The sequence below is a fragment of the Thalassophryne amazonica genome, chromosome 1 (genome assembly GCF_902500255.1).
Source record: "Thalassophryne amazonica chromosome 1, fThaAma1.1, whole genome shotgun sequence".
Classification (NCBI taxonomy): domain Eukaryota; kingdom Metazoa; phylum Chordata; class Actinopteri; order Batrachoidiformes; family Batrachoididae; genus Thalassophryne; species Thalassophryne amazonica.
The window spans coordinates 27,661,694-27,686,429 of NC_047103.1; the positions used below are offsets into that span (position 1 = coordinate 27,661,694).

Consider the following 24,736-nt stretch of genomic DNA (forward strand, 5'->3'; position numbering starts at 1 on the left):
TCCATTCTTGTCACTCCCAAAGAGAGTCTCAACATCTTCAGCTCTGCCACCTCCAGCTCTGCCTACTGTCTTTTTGTTAATGCTACCGTCTCTAAGCCGTACAACATAGCAGGTCTCACTATTGTCTTGTAAACTTTCCCCTTCACTCTTGCTGATATTCTTCGGTCACAGATCACTCCTGCCACCTTTCTCCACCCACTCCACCCTGCCTGCACTCTCTTCTTCACCTCTCTACCACACTTTCCATTACTTTGAACAGTTGACCCCAAATATTTAAACTCATCTACTTTCACCACTTCTACTGCACTATTCCACTGAGCTCCCTCCCATTCACACACATGCACTCAGTCTTGTTTCTACTGACTTTCATTCCCCTTCTCTCCAAAGCATATCTCCACCTCTCCAGACTAGACTCAACTTGCTCTCTACTCTCACTACAGATCACAATGTCATCTGCAAACATCATAGTCCATGGGGACTCCTGTCTGATCTCATCTGTCAACCTGTCCATCACTACTGCAAACAAGAAAGGAGTCAGAGCTGATCCTTGGTGTAAACCTATCTCCACCTTGAATGAGTCTGTCATTCCGACTGCGCATCTCACCGCTGTCACACTATTCATTTACATGTCCTGCACTACCCTAACATACTTCTCTGCCACTCCAGATTTCCTCATACAATACCACAGCTCTTCTCTTGGCACCCTATCATAAGCTTTTTCTAAGTCCACAAACACACAATGTAACTCTTTCTGGCCTTCTCTGTACTTCTCCAAGAGTATTCTCAGAGCAAACATTGCATCTGTAGTGCTCTTTCTCAGCATGAAACCATATTGCTGCTCACAGATCTTCACCTGTTTTCTAAGCCTAACTTCTACTACTCTTTCCCATAACTTCATGCTGTGGCTGAACAACTTTATGCCTCTGTAGTTACTGCAGCTCTGCACATCAACCTTGTTGTTGAAAATAGGAACCAGCACACTTCGTCTCCACTCCTCAGGCATTCTCTCACTTTCCAAGAATGTATTAAACAATCTGGTTAGAAACTCTACCGCCATCTCTCCTAGACATTTCCATGCCTCCACTGGAATGTCATCTAGACCAACTGCCTTTCCACTCTTCATCCTCTTCATAGCAGCCCAGCTCAGGAAGTACAAGAGATTAGTAAGGATACTAATCTCTTGTACTTCCTGATTTACTCTCACCACATCATCCAGCCTTTTCTCTCAATCATTTTCTTTATTCATCAGCTCTTCAAAATATTCCCTCCACCTTCTCAGCACACACTCCTCACTTGTCAGCACATTACCATGTGCATCTTTTACCAGCCTAACCTCCTGCACATCCTTTCCAGCTCTGTCTCTTTGTCTGGCCAATTGCTACAAGTCCTTTTCTCCTTCCTTACTATTCAGCTTCTTGTACAGCTCGCAATATGCCTTTTCCTTCGCTTTTGCCACTTCTCTTTTCGCTTTACACCGCATCTCCTTGTACTCCTGTCTACTTTCTTCATCTCTCCGACTATCGCAAAACTTTTTCGCCAACCTCTTTCTCCTTATGCTTTCCTGGACCTCTTCATTCCACCACCAAGTCTCCTTGTCTTCCTTCCACTGTCCAAATGTCATACCCAGTACTGTCATAGCTGTCTCCCTCACCACATCTGCAGTACTTTTCCAGTTGTCCGAAATTGTTTCCCCTCCAACCAGTGCTTCTCTCACCTGCTCGCTAAATTTCACACAACAGTCTTCCTCCTTCAGCTTCCACCATCTGATCCTTTGTTGAGCTCTCACTCTCTTCTTCTTTACCTCTAAAGTCATCCTACAAACAACCATCCTATGCTGTTTAATGACACTCTCTCCTGCCACCACCTTACAGTCTCTGATTTCTTTTAGCTTGCATCTCCTATAAAGAATGTAGTCCACCTGTGTGCACCTTCATCCACTCTTATAGGTTACCCTGTGCTCCTCCCTTTTCTTAAAATAGGTATTCAACACAGCCATTTCCATCCTTTTTGCAAAATCAACTACCATCTGTCCTTCCCCATTCCTATCCTTGATACCATATCTACCCATTACTTCCTCATCACCTCTGTTCCCTTCACCAACATGCCCATTGAAGTCTGCTCCTATCACCACTCTTTCATGCTTGGGCACACTCTCCACCACCTCATCTAACACACTCCAGAAATCTTCTTTCTCCTTCATCTCACAACCTACCTGTGGGGCATATGCACTGATGATATTCATCATCATCCCTTGAATTTCCAACTTCACACTCATCACCCTGTCAGACACTCAATCTCCAACACACGTTTAACGTACTCTTCCTTTAAAATGACCCCAACACCATTTCTCTTCCTGTCCTCACCATGGTACAACAACTTGTACCCACCGCCGATGCTCCTGCTCTTACTTCCCTTCCACTTGGTCTCTTGCACACACAATATGTCTACCTTTCTTCTCTCCAACATATCAGCCAGCTCTCTCCCTTTACCAGTCATACTACCAACATTCAATGTCCCCACTCTCATTTCCACCCATTTAGTTTTCTTCTTCTCCCATTGTTTGTGGAAACGTTCTCCTCCTCTTCTTCGTCTCTTCTTCGTCTTCGTCTTCCTCTTCTAGCTAAAACCAGTTCAAACCAAACACAGAAACAGGACCTTGAGTTGTCAACTCAATTGGTGAACCACTACAGCTGTACGCCTTCATGTTATAACAAAAAGGGGTGAAGATGGCTAGCAGTTACAGGTTGTGTTTCTGAGCAGATTAAAGACCTCAGCAAGAATGCAGTGACCCTTCCCATGCAGATGAAAGATTTTAGCAAGAACGCAGTGACCCAGTGCAGACTTACTGGCATGGTGAAACCTAAACTTATATATCCTTAGCAGAAATATAACAATACATGTGTTTTCATTGGAATCAATAATATATAACATAAGTATTCCTAAGGTAAACATTAACACCTTTCTCGCCCTCTGCCCTTGTCAAACCCTTTTAAACCCACCTCCATTCTGCAGCAGTTCACCTCCTCTGTTCGCACATCTACACAGAAAAATCTTCAGTGTTAATTCACCTTGTACAGAACAGGAAAGGACTGCAAGCATCCACTAGTGCCATGACTCACCACATCCAGGACACTGCAGAACCACCTGAGGACCTGGATGGCCACCAACCAGACAGACAACTGGTTCATCCCCACCACTCGAAAATAGCCATCTATCTGTCACAGACAGAGAAACATGTGCACCCCCTCGGTCTTCTCCATGTACTGAAGTACTAAACACTGAAATACCTGCATGCTGGATGATGGTGAGAGAAACACACCAAATGGTGAAAATGCCACTGCTGATTTTCCTTCACAATGTAAGAGACACTGCTCATTTTAGTCTCCTTGAGTAACCATTCATTTGACATATAGTCATTCCAGTGGTACCCAAGGATGCTCCAAAGAGAACTAGTACCACAGACTTCTAATCATCACCTTAGGGCACTGGTTAGCCTCCAAATCGAACAACCATACAGAGAAAGAGGAAGCACCAGGACTGTAAAGACTTAGACCAACTTCAACAATGCCAAAAAAAAATTATACCATTCCTAAGTTCATATGGTTCTCATTGGTTCCACATAAAAGTTACTTTCAATGGTATTAAAATGTCACCTTTTTCTTACATGAAAATGTATTTTTTAATATTATGAAGAGTGATTGTTTGAATGTTTGAAAATGTAATTTTTTGGATAGTTTGCCATACCCATACATATGACCAAAAAGGTCAGTAGTTCAAACACTCAAACAGGACTCAAATAGAACATGGACCAAGAAGGATTTCAATACTACTTAAGGGTACTAGACAACACTTACATTCTAGCCTCAGTTTACCATGACCTGCACAAAATGCATGACAGCCACCCCAGGGTGGTAGCTATAGCCAAGTAGGGGTCAATGAAGAATTAGTGGTCAAAACTGAAAAATGCTCTAATCATTTTGAAAAGTATACCACATTATTTGTCTGATCATAAAGATTCCTTAAAGGTATAGTTTGGACTATCTATAACTGAATGTTATGTGGTAAAAACTGCAACAATGGAAACAGATCAATTTCAGTTCTTACAGGGTCAAAAGTTTAAGATGCTCCAATTTCGGTAAAAAAAAAAAAAAAATGTGTTGAAATGAGTTGAGAGCATTTTGAAAAAAATATAGTTTGCACCATCTATTATGCTTAGTTATGTTACAGGGTAACATGCCATCTGTCATATACTGTAATTCAATGGGCATCAATCTTGTTTGACCATTACTTTGGAGATCAAGCTTTCAACATGGTCAAAACTATCCCATTTATTAATCCAATTAGCTCAACCAAGAATTTTCATCACATCTTACTATAACTGGAGCATCTTTAACTTTTGACCCCTGTACAAACTGAAACTAACCTTTGCCACCATTTTTACTGTTTTATCCCTTAATAGTATAACCTTTGGTCGTGGATAGTCAAACTATACCTTTTTTTTCATCTTTATGGTCAGACAAATAATGTGGTATACTCTTTCAATATGAGTGGTGCATTTTAAAATTTTGACCTCTGTGTAATCCTTTATTGACCTGTACCTGACTACAGCTATGTTTTTGTGTAGGTCATGTATACTGAGGCTGGATTGTTGGTGTCCTTTAATCCTCTAAGTGGTACTGATTAGTTCAAAATTGACAACTGGCTCGTGGACTAAAAGAAGTGTTTATCCTAACTTCACTCTCCACTATTGGTGGCAAGCAGTATGTAATGGATACAGTTTGCCGTGATGCATTGTTGGACTTTCACTTGCTGACATTGCTTATACAGCACAAGGTAAGGCATTTCCTTGTCGAGTAAAATAACAAAAATTACTATTACTTTTGGTAGTATGAAATAACATGATAACATTATGAATGCAAACCTAATCATTGTTTGGCCAGCGTAGACATAATATCTGTCCTTTTTCTATTTGTTTTACTTTTGTTAATATTACTTTCATGGTAGCTAATCAAAAGAGGTCTTACATTTCTGAAGGACTGCAAGGAGCTTAAAGGACATGTCTCATGTTTTTTAGTTGGTAAGTTAGTAAGACAGTTACTATCAATCTACTATCAATCAGTTAGTAAGACAACATAAAAGTACTCATGATTGTAAGTGTCTCCGCACACATGTGCTAATAATTAGTGATCTCTGATGTATTTTATTCCTCATACTCTGAGCATTAGCAGGTGCATTTCCAGAAAATGTTTCACTAGGCAATTCTCTACACTTCTCAGTGTGTGACGTGCTTATTAGCAAAACAGAAATATCCTGATGGCTGACAAACAGAGGGAAAACGAAGCTTCTGAGCTACCATTCCAAAGTGATGGCTCGGATTTACAGACAGGAGATGACACACTTCACCCACAAAATTCTTAACTTTGTCAGAGTGTTGGATTTTGGAGCCTTAAGTGTGGTGACGTGCTGTTTGTGTGGATGCTGGTTTACTGAAGCTATGGACATGGATGTGGACATTTGACAGTTTTTTAACAGACTGCCTTGGTAGAGAGATGGATTTGTTACACTGGAAAGACAATACATTATTTCCAGGAATTAATGGATGTTATTTAACGTGCCACGATTGTGAGAGAAGTGAAGCTGGAATGGGCGATTGTGCATGTGTGTGCTTCTTTGTTCGTGTGGAGTTTACATTTGGAAAACAATATAACATGGTCTGGCATGTTCAGAATTTTACCCCTTTTGTGTTTTCTGGCAAGCTTTTCTTTTTTTTTTGCTTTGAGGAGCTGGAGTGTGTGTTGTTTTAGTGTGTGTGTCTGTGCTACTGCTCATTGCTCCTTTCAGCTCGCTGCAAAAAGGAATGTCTCCAAGGCAATTTTCCCCTGGCAGCAGATGTATTTTTTTTTTTTTTTTATTGATAACAACACTCATAATTAATCGTGCACAAAACTGAACCTGGAGCAGAGACTGTTGTTGACAGGCTGCGTTTCTGACTCATGACCAGGCAGGTGCACAGAAACCTTCTCAGAGCTGCAGCTTTTACTGTGACTGCATCACAATTAACAGCTTTCACTTAAACACGAATCATCATAAGACGACATCACACTTATGTAAACTTTGGAATTAATCTGTGCGTCCGTTCTTAACGTTATCAGCTATACTCCATTGAACTGCACGCTGGGATGCTTCTAGTTGCTATGTCACTTGTTGGAAACACCAGAGTACTCACAAGTACTTTGTTTTCGGACATCTCCATAGCTGTACCGATCACGAAAGCACACAAAGCCGAAATCTATGATTTTGGTATGACATGTTCTTTAACATAGTGAAAGATATACAACTGTAGTATGTTTTTATATTAACTATGCTAATGTTAGTTGCTTATTTCATATGATGTGTATTGTTTGAATTAGTTTCTAAGTGCTTTTATTTAATTTCCATATATTCATTAGGAGTTGCTGTATTCTCATATAACCATTTGCAAGTGTTGCCATGTTTTGGTAGGCAGATAGGGAGATGAAAAAACTAAAGGTGCTGGTGAACGTTAGAAGCAGATGTCTTCTGTTGTTATCAGTCGGCAGTTTCGGTCGCAGGGTCTGGCTGACTGCGGGATGGAGACAGTTGAAGGTTGGTCGTCGTGGAGGTGCACAGGCGGCTCCTTTGTGGGTGGTATCCTAGGGTCAGGTGAGGACGTCGGTCAGGCGACTGGACTTCGGCAGCTGGGTGTGCAGATGTGCAGAGTGTGTGACCTAAGGTAAATGGTTCACGTGTCTGATGTTTGGGTTCACAGGTATTTAACAGAAGTAAATAATTCTGCTCCAACCAGGTTTATGTCTCGGGTTTTCAGTTAAATGGGATTTAACAGAAGTAAACAATTCCGCTCCAACCAGATGGTCTGATGTCTCAGGTTTTCAGATAAATACAGTGGTAAAAGGTCCGCTCCAACATGTGACAAGGTAAAAACCCAGATTAAAGGGGTCATAATATCTTTATGTAGTGTACTCCACAAGGTAAAAGGTTACACACTCTAACAACAGCTAACCAGTAACCTTTCCAGTGACACAATCCAGTTACTGTGAAATATTTGAGTCTGAGTTTATAATACTTAAGGTTTTGCTGTGTATGTCCTCAGGACTTTTGTCCAAATGTAATAGAGTTAACACACAAACTTACCCAACAGGATAACTATGCACAACAGGATGGCGATGAGCGCTCCAGTACTGAGACCTGCCGATGTCAGGAACGCCTCTCCTTGGCACACCCTGATCCTGCCATGGCGCTGGCATGGGCAAACCCGCAGAGTCAAAGTGCTGGTGCCACTCAGCAAAGGCTCCCCACCATCCCACACCACGATGGGCAGCTCGTACAACTCCTGGATCAGGTGGTTAAAGCGCCGGCGCCTTGCAACAATGCTTGCCGTGCTGTCTGCAATGACACAAATAAATCATTAAAGGAAGCTCATTCTTAATTATTTTTATTCTTAATTTTTTATTTTCATGTTCTCCCTGTCTTTGCGTGGGTTTCCTCTGGGTGCTCTGGTTTCCTCCCATATTTATAGGACATGCAGGTTAAGTAAATTGGAAACTTTAGAAATGTCCAGGTCTACCTTGCAAAAGAGATCTCAATCTCAATGGGACTAACCTGATTAAATAAAGGTGAAAATTGAGTCAAGATTTCAGAATAGCCCCAATCGGTATCGTGTATTGTTCAGATGCACTGTATGATATTTCCAGAATGTTGTGGGAGATTCATGAAAATTAGAAGTTCTGGAAACTGCAAGTGCAGTGATCAGAAATGCTGTATTCATTTGGCAACGACAAAATTTCAAGGAAAAAAAAACAATACTATGTATGACTCATGATTTGGCCAGTTTAAAAAAAAAAAAAAAAGCTCAACAATTTTTTATTATGTGACAGTATGAAACTACTTATTTGAGGATATAAGCTTTAAAACTGGCATGATCAGATGGAAAAGCCAAAGTGTGTGTGTGTGTGTGTGTGTGTGTGTGTGTGGGGGGGGGGGGGGGGGTGAATCTATTAGGACAGGTGTGCTTTAAAAATGAGTATGTAAGCAATGACCTGTAGTACTAGTGGTAGGAGTATAATTGTCTTCCACGATGATTGATCTCACAGAGAAGAAATTCACAAGATTTTGGGATTGCTTCCCACCTGTGGCCTTTCTGTGTGGGGTTTGTATTTTCACCCTGTGTTTGCGTGGGTTATCTATGGTTCGTGATACTGCCACGAAACGCATCACATTTTCGTGACAGGAGCATGAAATGTGGTGTGATGCGGGGGGGGAGGGGTCTGTGGGCATTATGGTGAGAGACAGGGGAAGGGTGAGGGTTAGTTTATAGTTAGGGTTAGGGTTAGGGTTAGGGGAAGGGATAGAGTCACAAAAAGGTCACTCATTTTATGATGGGAGCATGTAAAAAAAGCATGAGACTGGGATGCAAAAACACATAGTGAACAAATTTGACGACAATATCATCATTTTTGGGGGTAGAAATGACTCAGTCAAAGTCAAATTATAGAAAGGTACAGATTAACCCTCTGGGGCCGACGCCGTCATATACAACGGCTAAGACCAAGCTTTACTAAATTATAAATTACTTTTGAATGATTTGAGATAGAAACTTACTTTTTTTTGCTGAAACGTTAACTCCGTGGACGTTCGAGCCAGCCATCGGCCATCTTTGTAGTCCTCATAGAAGCTGTGTGATGACGTGCGCAATGTGAGTGTCCAATCGGAATTGGTTCACCGTCACATGGTTTTCCAAAATCCAATCGTAGGGCAGATTTACCTCACATGAAAAGCCAAAGATCGTTTTCAGGAGTGATATGTTACTAGTTAGCCCCTTTGAATAGCCCCATGGGTGCTCCAATGAGTACATACTATTAGTACATACTCAGTGTTCCCTGTGCCATTATGCACAGTGATCAGTGAAAGCAGTAGCAGACGGAGAGCCTCTGATGACAATCTCACGTGCTCAAACAGAGTGTGTAACTATCAGGATTGCTCCACTAGTTTGCATGTGAATGTTACTGGATAACTCTGTTGCTTTCTCTCCGTAAAGCACTGTTTACCATATCAATGGACAACAAAACGCATAGACCATTTTGTATATATTGTTCAAAATGTGCATTTGTGTTTACTGTTTGAACCTTATTGTTGTAGTCTTTCACACAAGACCTCAAATTACCTTTATAAAGTGTCAAAATAGTTGTTTATTATAGCTTGCTGTGTATTTTGAATAAATGTGTGTGGAAAATTATTTTTTGCTTTATTTTTTCCATGCCTATTTTTGATTGTAAACCTTTATTACACTTATAAAACACAACAAAACATATATATTCTGAAAGTACAGGTTGTCTTGAAAAAAAAAAGACATAAAACTTGATTGTGGGATGCAGGGAGAGCTGTTAACAGCAATAATAAAACATTTATGCCAGGCGAGTGAACTGTCCAAAAAATGCACTGGGACCCCAGAGGGTTAATATACATTTAAGTCATGGTCGACAATTGACCTCAGATCTCTGAAGTCACATGTTATGTCCTTTGCTGTGTCTTCATATGCCATGAAGTGCATACAAAAAGTCTAGCATGCTTTTGTGTTGCTGGTTTTTACCTCAATTTTATTTCCATTATCTTTGCGTTCGTAAAATAGGCAGGCACTCGTTATAGTTAAATAATTTTTATGTTTGTCTTTTTTAATAAAGTAAATTATTTCCTACATTACTGTACTGTAGCCTAACATGGATAAGAGTGGTGATTATATTTTAACTGGTAAAATTACATTCACCTTCATACCGACTGTTTTGAAATGATAGGGGAAACCGGGGCACGACAATATCATAAATTATAAATTAGTGTTTTCTTTTTCGATAAATTAAGGGTAAAACAAGTGGCAAGTGAAGTCAGTTTTTTTTCCTATCAAAAGTAAATTGTGCAGATGTGAGTGTCTTTGTACTGTATTTATTTCTCACAACAGAGGAAAGGTGGCCCAAAAATTGTTGTTAGTTAGAAGACTACCCTGTGCAGCTGATGAGCATGTGTTATGTCTTCTCCAGACTATCAGCTATTTGATAACATGACTTGTGTGTCACATGCACCTGGGGCACAGTGAATCAGTCTAGAAAGTGATGTACTAAGCCCCAGTATGAAGTGGATGACAAATATTACTTGTTGAAGCTTATACATATATTTTCCCATGAATTATTTCTATAATTTATGTATATAAACAACTGTTTTCAAGTTTGAACAGAAATTATGACAGTTGTATTTATAATAGTTTCTAAAGGACTTATATCACATCATTTTGAAGAAATCTTTATAATCGTGTGTTTTTTCCATTATATTCTAAGTTGATTCACTGTGCTCTGGACACTGATTCACTGTGCCCCATGAATTAGTGTCCAGAGCACAGTGAATCAAAAATTTTTAAATCAATTTTAAACACCTGTAAATTACAGTTGGGAGAAATAAATAACATCCTTATAAACAATAACTTGCTGTATTAAATCCACAATAGAATGACCTACACCTAAGCATAATGTGTTTATGCTGCCACAAAACAACATTTCTGATCCACTATGCCCCGGTTTCCTATATACACATATAGTGCCTGTTAGCAAGAGTAAAATGCTAGCATTTCTTTATGCATGTGGACAGTGTTGAGTGACCAGTCAAAAGTGTACCAGAAGCAGCATCCATCAAACATAGCTGAGAACAGATATGTTTCCAAACCTTTCTGAAACATGTCGCTACACTGCATTGGCTATGCAGATGGCATTTTAGGTGTATGAGTAGTGTATTGGAAAGCTGTGCCAACCTTCAACGTCCTATGTTTGCATCAAGCAGAGGTCATGAAATTTCTTCAAAAGGAGAAACTCAACACAGCAAGGCCTGGTATATCTCCAGGTGTCAAGGGGAGACCCTCCGAGCCAACACAGAATGGCTCGGTGTCATAAACCTCCACCCTTTCCAGGATTTAAGACTCCCCAAACTGCATTCCTTATGGAGCTGTGAATTCCCTTATCAAGATCCCGAAACAGATGTCCCAGCTCCTCTCTCATAAAAAAAACAGACCACAGAAAGACATATCTGCCCCCAAAAGTCCTAAAAATATGTCTTTACAACCAGATTCAAGAGAAACCATCTCACTGAAGAATTGCCATCAACTTGTTGATCACAGTGCAGTTTTTCTGATGAAAATCGCCCCAATATTGACCTCGTTCACATTTAGTGATGAAATCCAAAACCCAGTCCATGGAACAAGGGTGACCCCTGTTGGACAAATTGGGGAAGGGCATGTGACCAACTCATGCAGAGTTAGATTGTAACCACGTTTTATAAAGTGCATTTTATTGTTGTAACAAAATAAAGAAAAGAAAAAGAAACATGTGACTACTTAACCTCACGCATGAAAGTGATATATCTGGTATTTTATACTCTGCTCATAGGTTGGAGAAAGTTTATCTAATGTGCTTTTTCATATATAATTGTGTTGTATGTGTATTTCCACAGAAAACCATTTTAAACATTATCCTACAGGACTTGTTTGGTTTTGAAGCGGGAATCCAGGAGTGGACAGTGATACATATATATATATATATATATATATATATATATAAAACAGACAAAGAAACACAGGAAAAAAAAACTACAGTACCCAGAATTCATGGGGGTGGAGCTTTTAACCCTTTAAAAGCCTGCGCCCCGGGAACTCGTTCTCTTCTCTCTTTCGTCTGCCTCTTTTGACTGGCTCTTCTCTTACACTCTCTTTTCCCTGGGTCTTGAGATGCTGCCTCGCCATCCCACAATTTTACAACCCTTTGTTTGAAACCATGTGCTGCTTAAAACTTATTTCTTGTTTGTGCGCGCCAACAAGAAATTACTTTTTCTTTTTTCAACAGATAACTTTTTCAACTTTGTTAAAGTTAAACGTGCAGGTGCATTTAACTTGCTTTTTCAATTTTTCAAATTAAAACATTTTTCTGCTTAAACTCCAAATTCCTCTCGTGAACATTTTTCTCATGAAGTCAATTATTTTTGTATTGAGCTTTTGATTTGACCCGGCTTTCACAGACGATGATGAAAAATGAATTGTTGATTTTTTTTTTTTTTTGATAGAGAATAAAGACGCTCAAACCTTTATTCTGACAGCTCAGACTACAAGTGCTGCAGAGATAAAAACATCCAGGTCAGCTAAGCCGCAACATAGAGTGAACTGCCATCACAAGTCACAGCAATTACAACGGAAAGCGCTCCTGGTAACCCACGTAATCAGGTGTGGTGACCGGCAGAGTCCCTTTGCCAAGGTACCGGAGACAGCTATGCAGGTGGATGGTTCCTTGACTGAAAACAAGACAGCTTCCAGCCTTGGACCTCACGGAGACCAGCTGCACTGCGCCTCCAAGTAAGACCGGGGCATGATGTCAGAGATAAACAGAGTGGCTTTATTTAACTCTATCCAACAGTTGTCAGGAAAGATTACTTTAAGCTTGCTTTCAGCTTGTTTTCATCTTGGAATATAATACGTGCCATGGGATTAATATACATGCTGTTGGATTAAACTGCACACTGTTTGGTACCTTACAGAAGTAAGTGAGGTCATACCAGACTTTTCCATTGCAAATGGGGAGGCACACGGAATGAACTCAGTGGTGAAGACGATGGAATATGTCTAAGAATGATTCTAACATGACAAGTATGATCAAATGAAGTATTAATGTGTTAAAATTAAGAGTTGATTAGAAAAAGTATTAGAAAAAGTATGTTACAAATAAGTGAAATGAATGATTATATGAGTTGTTTTTCATAAAGAGTGCAGAGTCAGAGAAAAAGAGGAAGTGAAGCTGATGTTAAACAACTGATCAAATGATTAAAATGTTAGTAAAATATGAAATGAATAATGAGGAATGAAAATGTTTGTATATGATCATATGAATTGTTTTTATGTGAAAGAGAGCTGTAATGAAATGATTGAATATGATTGATGTGATTTTGAAGAAATGATTTAAAAGAATGAATTCTCAGAAAAGCTGAAGTGTTAACAGAAAAGAGGAACTTGAGAAATAAGTTACTGGCAGGAGCTGCAGAGATTTCCAGTAAGTGGAAGGAGAAGGGAGGAGGTTTTGAGTCAACAGTGTCCCCATGGTAACCAAGATCATCTGAAGACAACAAGAGTCAAGCACATATATAAACTGTGAAACATCAGAAAACGGGGTTATTCTTCCAGGGAGAGGTGCTGTTGCCACTACTCCCCTGCTACGAGGAAATCACAAGACTTGACCATCTTGTGAGCATCAATTGGAATCATGGAGTGAGAGGATTGGAGCCATAAAAGATAATTTGAGTGAGTTTTCAACTCCCACTCAGGCTGTCCAGTCACGGAGTAGCAGAACAACGGAAGAGTAACCACTGGCCTTAAGTCTGAGTGGGGAATGTTCAACGATTTCTCTCTCAAGGAACATCACCGCATACCAGAATGGATTAGATCAACTTTTGGTTGATTGAAGATGGAATAAATTCTTATGTGGATTAACTTCCTGAAGGATTACAACATCACACAAGGATCGTGGTCAGCTAACGACTAATAGCTGATGAAGAGGAAATCAAGTTCATCGAGCTGGGGACCCTAACCTCAAAAACCTCCTTCCCTCACTCCTAGAAAAAATTGTTAAGAAGTCAATCCAGTCCCAGTCAAAGTAAGATCAGTCAGAATTATTGAATTAAAAACAAAAATCTCTGCCAATCATTATTCTAATTATACTTGAATTACTGTTGTGAAATTATCACCATATAACCTATTTTGATTATGTTATTGGCACTTCCAAACCTGCAATAAATTTCCAGTTAAAGTATTAAGGCTCGGACATTGGATTATTGATGCTTCTTAAGGTGTAAAAGTTAAAGTTTATTGGGTGTACAACATCAAAAAGGCTCTAAAAGGTTAGTCTGTTTTTTTTTTTTATGAAAATAACACATCCTGGGGACTCGCTGTACGAGTCACTGAATTCAAAATCTAGCAACATTCCAAGAGCCCTGATCCATAAGAGGAGAGCTGCCGTTAACGGGCGTGGCCAGTTCGTATCCTGGTTCCTGAGAAGGCTATTCGACCGGGGTGCAAGATCAGCTTCAGCGGGGTGGACGTCCGGATGGAGGCAGTGAGCAGCTAGACGAATCTCCTCGCCACCAGCTTGAACAGCCTTTGTGCAGCCCTGCCGGGTACCCGTGGAGACACGAAGGTCGGACCCCAGAGACGGAGAGCTGGTTTTGTACACAAACACACTCATCGGAGGGTGAGCGTGTGCCGTGTATCTAAAAAAGCGGGATCTGATACGTGGCGCCCGAACAGGGACCTGACGAAGTGTAGTTGGGTCCGAGGAAGAATCCTGGCCAAAGGAGAGTCTTTGCCATTGGGCAGGTGGAAAGCCCCTGAGTAGATCACCAAAGGAGACAGTGTTGTGGAGAGTGTCGGCTGATGGCCTGTATAGGTCCAGTAACGGCTTAAAACATATCTGTCCTCCAGAGGTGTGAAAATTTGGAGGCGACCACCAGAAGGACGAAGTAAAGACAACAGGAGTAAGTATTCCAGGGAGCTGGGATCAAGGACAAGAAGCAGACGTGTCACTGCTGGATCGTCTGGACTGGGACGAGAAGCAGACGGGGATAGCCTGCTGGATCATCAACAAACGACGAGGAAGGGAAGCAGGCGAGGGAGCCTGCTGGATCGAATCGTCAAGAGAGCAGGTATGAGAGTATACCGTGCAAAATGGTGATCTACAAGAGAGAATAGGATCATCAACCCGTAAGGCTCCTGAGGGGAGAAGCGGGAGAAGGAGCAGCTGATTTGGAGTTAACCTCTGGAATTAGCGCTGAATAGCCAAGTAGTCTGTCACTCATCCCTGACTCAAGGCGCCAAGAGAGGCTTTGAAAGGCAGACGACTCGAGACGACAAGGACCATAGCTGAAGTCAAGGAGACGACAGTGGTGGAATCGACAATCTCAGCAACCGAGAGAATAAAGAGAGGACAATCATTATGAAACAGTAAGGTTAGTATTAAGAACAAGTAGTGAAAATATGGCTGAAGAAGAGCCAGGACCCGTAGCAAACCCTGAATCCAAACATGAAGGGGGAAAAGAAGTGGATTTTCGGCCACACAGAGTGGTATTGTATGGACGAGGATATGATACTTGGACAGAAACAGTTCAAAAATATGTCATAGATCAAAGTGTGGAAACTGATGAAGAATGTTTCAAAGAAGATATGGCAGAAACTATACGTACATTAGGGATATATTATCCAGGTAAACATAAGGAGGGGCAGATCCTGGCCGTTTTGGGGAGCCCACCAGTCCCAAAGGACAAGATGGGGACCAGAGAGTGGCTTGAATGGTGGTGCAAACTTCTCGGAGAAGAGTGGAAAAGAGGACAAATCACCACCTTAATAAGTCCTGAGAAAAGTTATGACTCCGTAGTAAAAATGACAGCTGGGTTGTTGGGAGTAGAGACGGTCCTGGTTGATGTTAAAGCAAAATCAGCATCCATATATGCTGAGTTTAAGTCCATGGCAGAATGGCTAAAAGGGTTAGGAAGAATGCTTAAGGAACAATATCCTATAATGGAAGATATGAGTGGAAGTCAGATCCTCGACAATGAAGACAAGGGCAAGATAGACTCCCAGGCCGAATCCGAACAAAGTGATGAGGAAAACAAGCCAGAGGGAAGTGGAGATGAATCGATATCCCCGGGAGGTCCTAATCCTGGGGGAAATGGTCAAGAATATAAAAGCCCAGACCAGCTCCACACAAGCTTTGACCCAGTGTGGCAAAATTTGCCCTTGGGAAGTGTGAGAGGAACAACCTCAACAGTTAGAAAACAGACAGAACGCCTGGTTGAGCAGGATAAAAGACAAAGAAGTCTTCAGGGAGTGTCTGGACAGATATTCCATCAATCGCCGGAATGTGGGCCCAGAAGCTTGGGACAGCTTAAAGCTGAAGAATGTGTTGCCGGACCGAGTTACCATATTAAAGAGGAAGGGCGTTCGCAGGAGATCTTTAGAAAATCTAAAGCAAAAACCCACCATGTATATGCTGAATCTGACTACATGGAGGAATTGAACCCTATGCCCGAAGGAACCAAAAAAATGGTGACCCAAGATGGAAGACGGGCATATCATTATTTTGGCAGTCCTTGGGATATAGATGGAGATAGTCTCATTGTCTTCACAAATACCAGACTGAAAATTGCCAAACTAAAATTCTGAGCAAAGCTCAAGGAGCGGGCAGGCAAAGAATACCAAGAAGAGCTCAAGAGTATAAAAGGGAAAGGTCTGGACAGAAAATCGATGGTGATAACAAGCGCACCACAAATGACTTATCATGCACTCATACATGTGCCCTTTGAAAGCTACTCAGGGAGAGAAAATTAAATCGAATACATGGAGGAAATGCTGAAAACTCTGGGAACAGCTATTGATTTGGCCAAAGAATGCCAGCATCGGTGGGTAGTGATATGTGTGGACGGATTACGATCTGGACATATGACATGGGAAGAGGCAGAAAAGGTGGCCATGGCAGCCATGAACCTACATATGCGCACCCCAGGAGTATGGTGATCAATGAGAGAAATTGTGGTGGTCACTAGCAATGAGCAGGAGCAAGATCGAGTGAGAAGGGCACTTGAAGCGGTGAACCTAGGACCAAACAGAGCAGGTGCAAGGAAGGGTGCAGTTGGAGCAAGTGGAGTGGCAACTAGTTCCCCGCTAGTGATGCAGTCCATCCCCACGGCAACAAGTGATAAAAGATCAGTTCATGCTGTGGGAGTGCAGCAATTAAGGATTAAAACCCCACGACCAACATTAAAACGAGTTACAAGTGGGCTCCAGACTATCATACACCCCACAAGCTCCCAATCTCGGATGAGAGAGCCTTTCCAGGCTCCTCCACCGGATAATGGAGAAGAGGATCCTATATTCATTCCTCTACCTGTCGGGAATGTCGAAGCAACCGGGTCACCCCGAAGGTCAGAACAAAACAGGGACCCACAACCACAAGACCCATGAATCTGATATGGATGAGGACCAGGAAAGAGAGTCTGAAGAGGAGATCAATCACAAGACTCAGAAGAGGACAAACCGCTATCTGTGGTAGGGGAAAGAGAAGTCTCACGCCCAGAACTACAAACTGGACGCTACAGAGGACGAAAGAAAGAAGTTGGGGTGTATAATGTGCGTGTAGCATCAGAGAGAATTGCAAGAGATGTCAGGGTCAATCCAATGGAGACCCGAGATAAGCGACAAACCTATGCTCCAAAAGTTGGACAAACTGGGTATGACATCCCAGAAGAGTGGATTGAGAGACAAGATGAAAAGAAAACTCTCGAGGTAACAGCTACTGTTGGAGAGTGGGCTAATATACTAATGTGGCCCTTCTATCCTACACTGACTGCCTGTAAAGAGTTAACAAATAACTTCAGAGTCGCCTATTTAGGCGTTGCCCATGATGTGATGTTGAGAAAATTAAAAACAGCAGCTTTACGCTGGTCACAGCAAGTGTTGAGAGAAATTAATGAAGAAAATCTGGATGATGAGGGAGAAACAATTCCACCATCGTCAGGATTACAAGTGAGCCTCCCAAATCAGGACTTTCCTGCTGGATCTAGAGAGCAAAGTCTGCCAGCAATTCAAGCTGAAATTCAAGCAGACGGCAGGGAATTCCGGGAATTCAAGAAATTAAAGATGCTGGTGAGAGAGAAAGAACCAAATGAAGACCTAAAAGACTATTTGAAAGAAGTGTGGCCCCTTATTGACCGAGCTTCTAACAGCGAAGAGGGTAAATCTATGTGGCTGGCCAAAGTTACCAGTCAACCCATCAGTCGGGGTGAACCAGCACGAAACCATTATGCCAGGTTAGTGTTGGAAGATCCCAATGATGAAGATTCCCATATTGCTTGAGCTAAAGCTGGACTAGACAAGGGTCAAACATTAGTTCAAGTTTGGCATGGGCTAAAACAGACGATTTTGCCACAACGCTATGTTAGGGCACTGAGAGAGGTCACTAAGGGAAGAAGAGGGGCGATAACTTTTGTGAAAATGCACATAGACGGCACTACAGTCCCACAAATGGACACGGTGGTAAAGAGCTGGGATTTGGAGCAGCAGTTCTATGAAGAAAAGAGAAAGAAGGAGAGCACACCGAGATCAGGACAAAAACCGGTGGGAGTGGAGAAAAGAAATTCAGAGCCTAAACCACCACCTCCTCAGCCGCATCAAACACCACAGAGGAATAATCAAAGGCCTCCAGCTGGACAATGGAGCTCTCCACCACCACAATCGCAACCTACACCTGCACCTCGTAGTGGTGGCTATCTCCCTAAAGAGGAGTACGATAAATTAACTCCAGAACAAAGGAAAGCCCTCCAGGAAGTCCGCCAAGCCTCAGCGGCAGCTGGAGGGCAGAAGAAGTAATGGCTTCGGAGGCGCGGGTCACGCTAGACCATGCCTACTGGGAGGGGGACAATATCTACACTGATGTGGATGGAGAACCGTACCTGGTGGACACGGGAGCAGAGGTGTCCATGACCCGCAGAAGCCTCAAGACCAAAGGATACCTACTAATCCAGTATGCAAATGCGGCAATGGAGAAAAGACCATTTGGAATATGGAAAGGGGTAGTTTGGATAAAAGGCCCCTTTAATTTGATAACAGTCAAGGATTTGAGAGAACTGCATCGGCCCAAAAGGCTTCAAACTCTAATAAGACGACAAGTGAGAAAATTACAAGCAAGAGTTGTACGTATGGATATGACTCCAATTGGAAAGAGTCCAGTAAGCTGGTACAAAGAAGTGGATGTACCGGCTGTCACAGAAGAAAAGATTGAAGAAAGTGATTTCTCTGAAAAGAAAAATTGAGGGAAATTATCTCCAAAGCTAAAGTAGCACGATTTAAAAATGATTGTGGAGATTTGGGGGCTAAATACATTCATGTCATCGAAGGAGGAGTACATCCACCGGTGCAACAATATCCCTTGAACCCTGGAGCGGTTGAGGAAATGGATAAAATAGTAAAAGAATTCGAAGCTTTGGGGATCATTCGAGTGGAATTGAATCCAATCACTAACAGCCCCATCCAAGCAGTTAAGAAGCCAGAGTCGGCAGGAGGAGGCTGGAGACCAGTAATCAACTTCAAGGCTCTCAATCGACGAACAATAGCCAATAGAGCGAGTTTGATAAATCCCCAAGGAGCACTGAAAACGCTCCAAATTAAGAGATACAAATCATGCATTGATCTGGCAAATGGATTCTTTTCCCTGCGATTAGCAAAACAGTCACAAGGGAAAACAGCATTCACACATAAGGGGAAAAGTTATGTGTGGCAACGACTCCCGCAGGGATACAGAAATTCACCAAATGTGTTCTAAGCAGCAGTAATGGAAATATTAAAAGATCTGGGAGTAACAGTCTACATCGATGATGTGTTTATCGCAGATGATGATGAAAATGAACACCTAATGAGGCTGCAAAAGGTGATACAGAAGCTCACAGAAGCTGGATTAAAACTCAACCTGAAGAAATGTCAGTTTGGACAATTCAAGGTTAACTATTTGGGATTCCAGGTATCATCAGACCTGGGACTCTCAGAAGTATACCGAGAAAAATTGAGTCAGATTAAACCACTGCAATCTGAGAATGACCTACAGAAAATATTGGGATTGTGTAACTATGTGAGAGATCACATTCCACACTATCAGAGATACGCAAAGCCCCTTTATGCTCGTCTCAAGAAGAAACCTAATGGACAAGAGCAAAAGCAATGGATTTGGACAGCTACAGATCAGGATTGCTTGGAAAAGCTAAAGAAAGCCATTCAAGACGCAGTTAGGCTGGAGCCACGTAGTCTGACTACTCGTCTGCTAGCCGAAATAAGCTGTGAAGAAGAGGATTCGGTGGTAAAAGTGAGCAACGAAGGAGGGGGTATGGTAACATTGTGGAGCTATACTCTGTCTTCGATTGAGAGAAAATATCCACCGGAAGAAAAAGAACTGGCAGTCCTGGCTAGATATTGGAGTGCATTAAAAGAACTTGCACAAGGTCAGGGAATAAAAGTTATCACTCAAAGCCAAGTCCACCGGTTCCTAAGGAAAGGAACTATTGAGAGTACTAAAGCCACAAATGCCAGATGGGGAAGGTGGGAGTACATCCTGCTAGACCCTGAGCTGGAAATTGGGCCAAAACAGTCGGCGACAAAAAAGTTGCCGAAGGAGAGGCAACTCCCTATGGAGCCATACGACTGGACTATGTACACCGATGGGTCGAAGAAGGGTACAGACAATATAGCTTATTGGGGCTATATTCTGAAGTATCAAGATAAGGAGAAATATCGTCAAAAAGGTCAAACGCCAGGGAGTGCCCAAGCCGGAGAAGTTACAGCAATACTGGAAGGACTCTTGGAGTTAAACAAGAGGAGAGTAAAAAGGGCTAAAGCGATTACAGACAGTCATTACTGCGCACAAGCCCTGAAAGAGGACTTATCCATTTGGGAAGAAAATGGATTTGAGGGAGCTAAGGGGAAGCCTGTAGCTCATATGGATTTGTGGAGGAAAATAGCCAAGTTGAGGCTAACAATGGACTTAGATGTGGTACATCAGAAGGCCCATGTAAAAGAAGGAGCACATTGGAGCAGGAACGAAGAAGTGGACCGCTATGTGCAGCTGAGAAAAGTCGTCGTTGTCGGGATTGAGAAGTGGGAACAGACACCCAAGGGAAGGGTAGTTCCAAAAGAGTCCGTGAAAGAAGTGGTGCTGGCTGTACATGAAGCGCTTGGCCATGCAGGCACCATTCCCACACGGAAGGAGCTGGAGAAGCTGCAACTTTGGATTCCGAGAAACCAAGTCTGCCGAGTCCTCAAAGACTGTGAAGTATGTGGTCGATACAATGCAGGACGACGAGCACAAAGGGTGGATGGTTTCACCATAAGGAGTACTGTTCCATGGGGATCAGTATGCATGGATGTTGCCGGGCCCATGGGGGTGACCGGTAAGAAAGGAGAAAAGTATCTGTTGGTGCTTGTGGACTCTATGTCGGGCTATGTGACTGTTAAGCCTGTGAGAAAAGCCAATGGCAGCAGTGTGATCAGCATGTTGGATCAAGTGTGTTCAAATCTGGGGATACCTAGGGAGCTGAGAACGGACAATGGGACACATTTCCGTAATGCTCAGGTCGACCAGTGGTGCCAGAAAAATGGAGTAATGAGAATTTACTCGCCCCCATACACTCCTCAAGCAAATGGAGTTGTGAAAAGGGCTATTGGACTGGTGAAAAACTGGATTGGGAAAAATGCTAACACGAGGGAATGGAGTACTAAGGCCCTGGAAATTGGACAGGCCCTGAATGACCGCCATCGTGCCGGCAAGCCCACCCCTTCACAAGAACTGAACCAACGCCCATTTTCAACACCGGAAGTGGGGCGGAGTCAGACTAAAAGGGACAGAGAACCAGAACCAAAGATCCCATTTAAGGTTGGGCAGAAGGTGTGGGTGAGAGCTCGAGATCACCTAACCAACACTGCTGTTAAACCTAAGTATGAGACCACAGATACAGTAGTGAAGATACTGGACAGCAACACAGTAGAATTGAAGAAGAAGGGAATCCAAGGAGTGGAGCAGCTGAAGCCAACTCCTAACTAGACGAAACTAGGAGCTAAACATGGCCAAAAACACCCAAGATCTTCCACCCTTTGTCAGAATGGCCACTGTCAATGGGGTGGTTGCCTTAAGAAGAACAAAAGATGGCCTCTGGGCAGGCAGAGCCCTGAGGAAACTATATCATGCAAAGAAAGGATATTTATCTAAAGAAAAGGAGATATTACAATGGAAAAAAGTTGAGAATCACTGTGTGATTTGCCACAAAGAAGTACCGCTGATGGTCCAATGGTCGGGACCTGGGGTTAGAAAACCCCCAATTCCAAGTGGGGCAAAAAATGAGTTCAAGCAATTACTTCACAAGCCGGTGAAGGTTTTGGATGCACTAGTATGTGGGTTATGCCAACTAACCCACTTGCCAAGAATGGTCTTTTACACCCAGTGGGACATACGTGGAGACAATGTGGATATGCAGGTGTGTTCATGCTATTGGAATGGACATGAGATCGAGTATTGCCTGGTGTGTAAAGCAAGAACTCATATGGGAAGACTACTGCATGTGGTAAGAGCAGAAGGATGGAAAGTAAGAAGGTTTTTGGACCCCCTGAGGACCTTTCACACCGATGAAGCCTGTTGGGCTAATCCTGCAGCAACAGTTGCACTTGATCAAGCAGAAGGGAATCAAGGCAGTGGTGACGTGAGTCCAACGGCACCAAGTGTCTATTTGATGTTAGAAACAACTAGAGCAGGAGGAAGTGACCAAGCTGGAGGAGGTGGTGAGCGAAAGCCGTCTTTGTTGCATGAAGCTATACATCAAAGTTGGTCCCATGGTCCAGAGTATGGGCAAACTTATGACCCTCCAATAGACACAGTGCAAATTCCACTGGTGTTCAGAGTGTATAGAGATCCGGAGCGACCCGGATATACAGACATGATGGGAGGACTGACAGATGATCAACAGCAAAAAGCCCAAGAAGAAGGATGGATCAGCCCTTGGGAATTGACAACTTGGGCCAAATTGATAGAAGAAGTTCTAAAAAACCATAAGTTCTACTGGAAGATGCAGAAGAGGTGCCACAAGAAAAAGGGGGCAGAGAAACCCTCATGCATTATTTTACCACTGGACTAAGTAAGTAAGTAAGTAAGCTTTATTTATATAGCACTTTTCACAGACCAAGGTCACAAAGTGCTTCACACGATATAAATAGACAATAAAACAATACATACAAATATAGAACAATAAAATAAATTGACACTAAAATGCCAGTTTAAAAAAATGTGTCTTTAGTTGCTGTCTAAAAACATCTACAGAATCCAGTGAGCGAAGAGAACAGGGAAGCTCATTCCAGAGGCGAGGTGCCACAGCTTTAAAAGATCTGTCCCCTCGAGTTTTAAAACAAGTTCGGGGAACCATCAGCAGGTTCTGATAGGAAGACCTCAAACTCCTGCTGGAAACATAAGGCTGGATCAGGTCCTTAATGTATTCCAGTGCCTGCCCATGTAGAGCTCTAAAGGTCAGCACAAGGATTTTGTAATTTATCCTGTAAAAAACAGGGAGCCAATGTAAAGACTTGAGGACAGGAGTAATATGCATTCTCCTGTGGGCGCGGATAAGAAGTCGTGCAGCAGAATTTTGCACTACCTGCAGGCGGGCCAGCTCTTTCTTACTGAGGCATGTAAAAAGACTGTTACAATAATCAAGTCGTGAAGAAACAAATGCATGCACAATCATCTCTACCTCATTAAAAGCCACCATTTTGCGTAATTTGGAAATGTTTCGAATTTGAAAAAAACAGTTCTCAACGAGCTGCCTGGTGTGATGTTCCAAAGACATCCCTCCATCCAAAATGACACCCAGGTTACGCAGGCTGCCTTTAACAGAGCTGCTCAGATTACCAAGGTGATTCTTAATGACAGACATAGCACTATCTGGAGCTACAATCAATGTCTCAGTCTTATTAGAATTCAACTGCAGGCTGTTTTCAGTAAGCCATTCTGTAATTTTAGTGAGACAACTAATGAGAGAACAAATTTTCTGTGCTTCAGTTGTCTTAAAAGAACAGTACAGCTGCAAGTCATTGGCATACAAATGGTAGGACACATCGCAGAACTGCTGGATCAGCTTACCAAGAGGAAGGATATACAGCAGGAACAAAATTGGACCCAGGACTGAGCCCTGCGGGACACCCCACAAAAGATCAGCAGATTCAGACATCACATTGTTCACAGAAACACTAAAAGTTCTACCAACCAAGTAAGAGCTAAACCACTCTAATACAGGACCTGACATGCCAACCGTATCCCGCAATCTATTAATCAAAATGCCATGGTCAACGGTATCGAATGCAGATGACAGATCCAATAAAACCAGCACAGAACATTTACCACTATCAGCGGCCATCATAATGTCACTAGCCACCTTCAACAGGGCAGTTTCAGTGGAATGAAACTCACGGTACCTGGACTGAAATGTGTCATAGATGTTGTTAGTCTGCAAAAATGATTTAAGTTGGACACAGACCACCTTTTCCAAGACTTTAGCCAAAAAGGGGGTATTTGATATTGGCCTAAAGTTCTTCAGTTCCATAGAGTCCAATCCTGCTTTCTTTAGCCGTGGTTCCACAACAGCATGTTTAAAAGAACAAGGAAACACACCAGTCGACAAAGACATATTGAAAATTTTAACAATACAAGGCCCAATAGAGTCAAAAACATTCATAAACAATCTAAAAGGAACTACATCCAAAATACCAGAGGTTGGTTTCATTATGTTGATGACAGATAGAATGTCCTCAATTGTAACAAGCTTAAAAGACGTCCAGCATTGAGTGGGAGGTCCCAAATACCGGAAATCACAACAAGAGGGCAATGAGAGTGGCAAACTATCTTTTATGACTCTGACTTTGTCAATGAAGAAATTAAGGAACTCATCACTACTTGTTTTAGGAAGAACAGGAGTTACAGCAGCATCAGATGACACAATAGAGGTGATTGTGTCAAAGAGCACTTTGGGATTTCTCTTATTTGAGGCAATTAGCTGATAAAAATAGCTTTCCCTGGCCTCCTCTAACATCTTATTTAAGGAGGATATTAGA

General features: G+C 42.2%; 1 protein-coding gene across 2 annotated transcripts in view; it reads right to left on the reverse strand.

The window, feature by feature from the left end:
* LOC117507760 (cadherin-18) overlaps window positions 1–24,736 on the reverse strand; it is a 480,214-nt gene that overhangs the window by 43,795 nt on the left and 411,683 nt on the right. For both annotated transcript variants that reach the window (XM_034167572.1, XM_034167578.1), the window contains exon 11: window positions 7,171–7,422. In XM_034167572.1, the coding sequence (XP_034023463.1) occupies window positions 7,171–7,422 (252 nt within the window). The remainder of the gene's footprint in view (window positions 1–7,170; window positions 7,423–24,736) is intronic.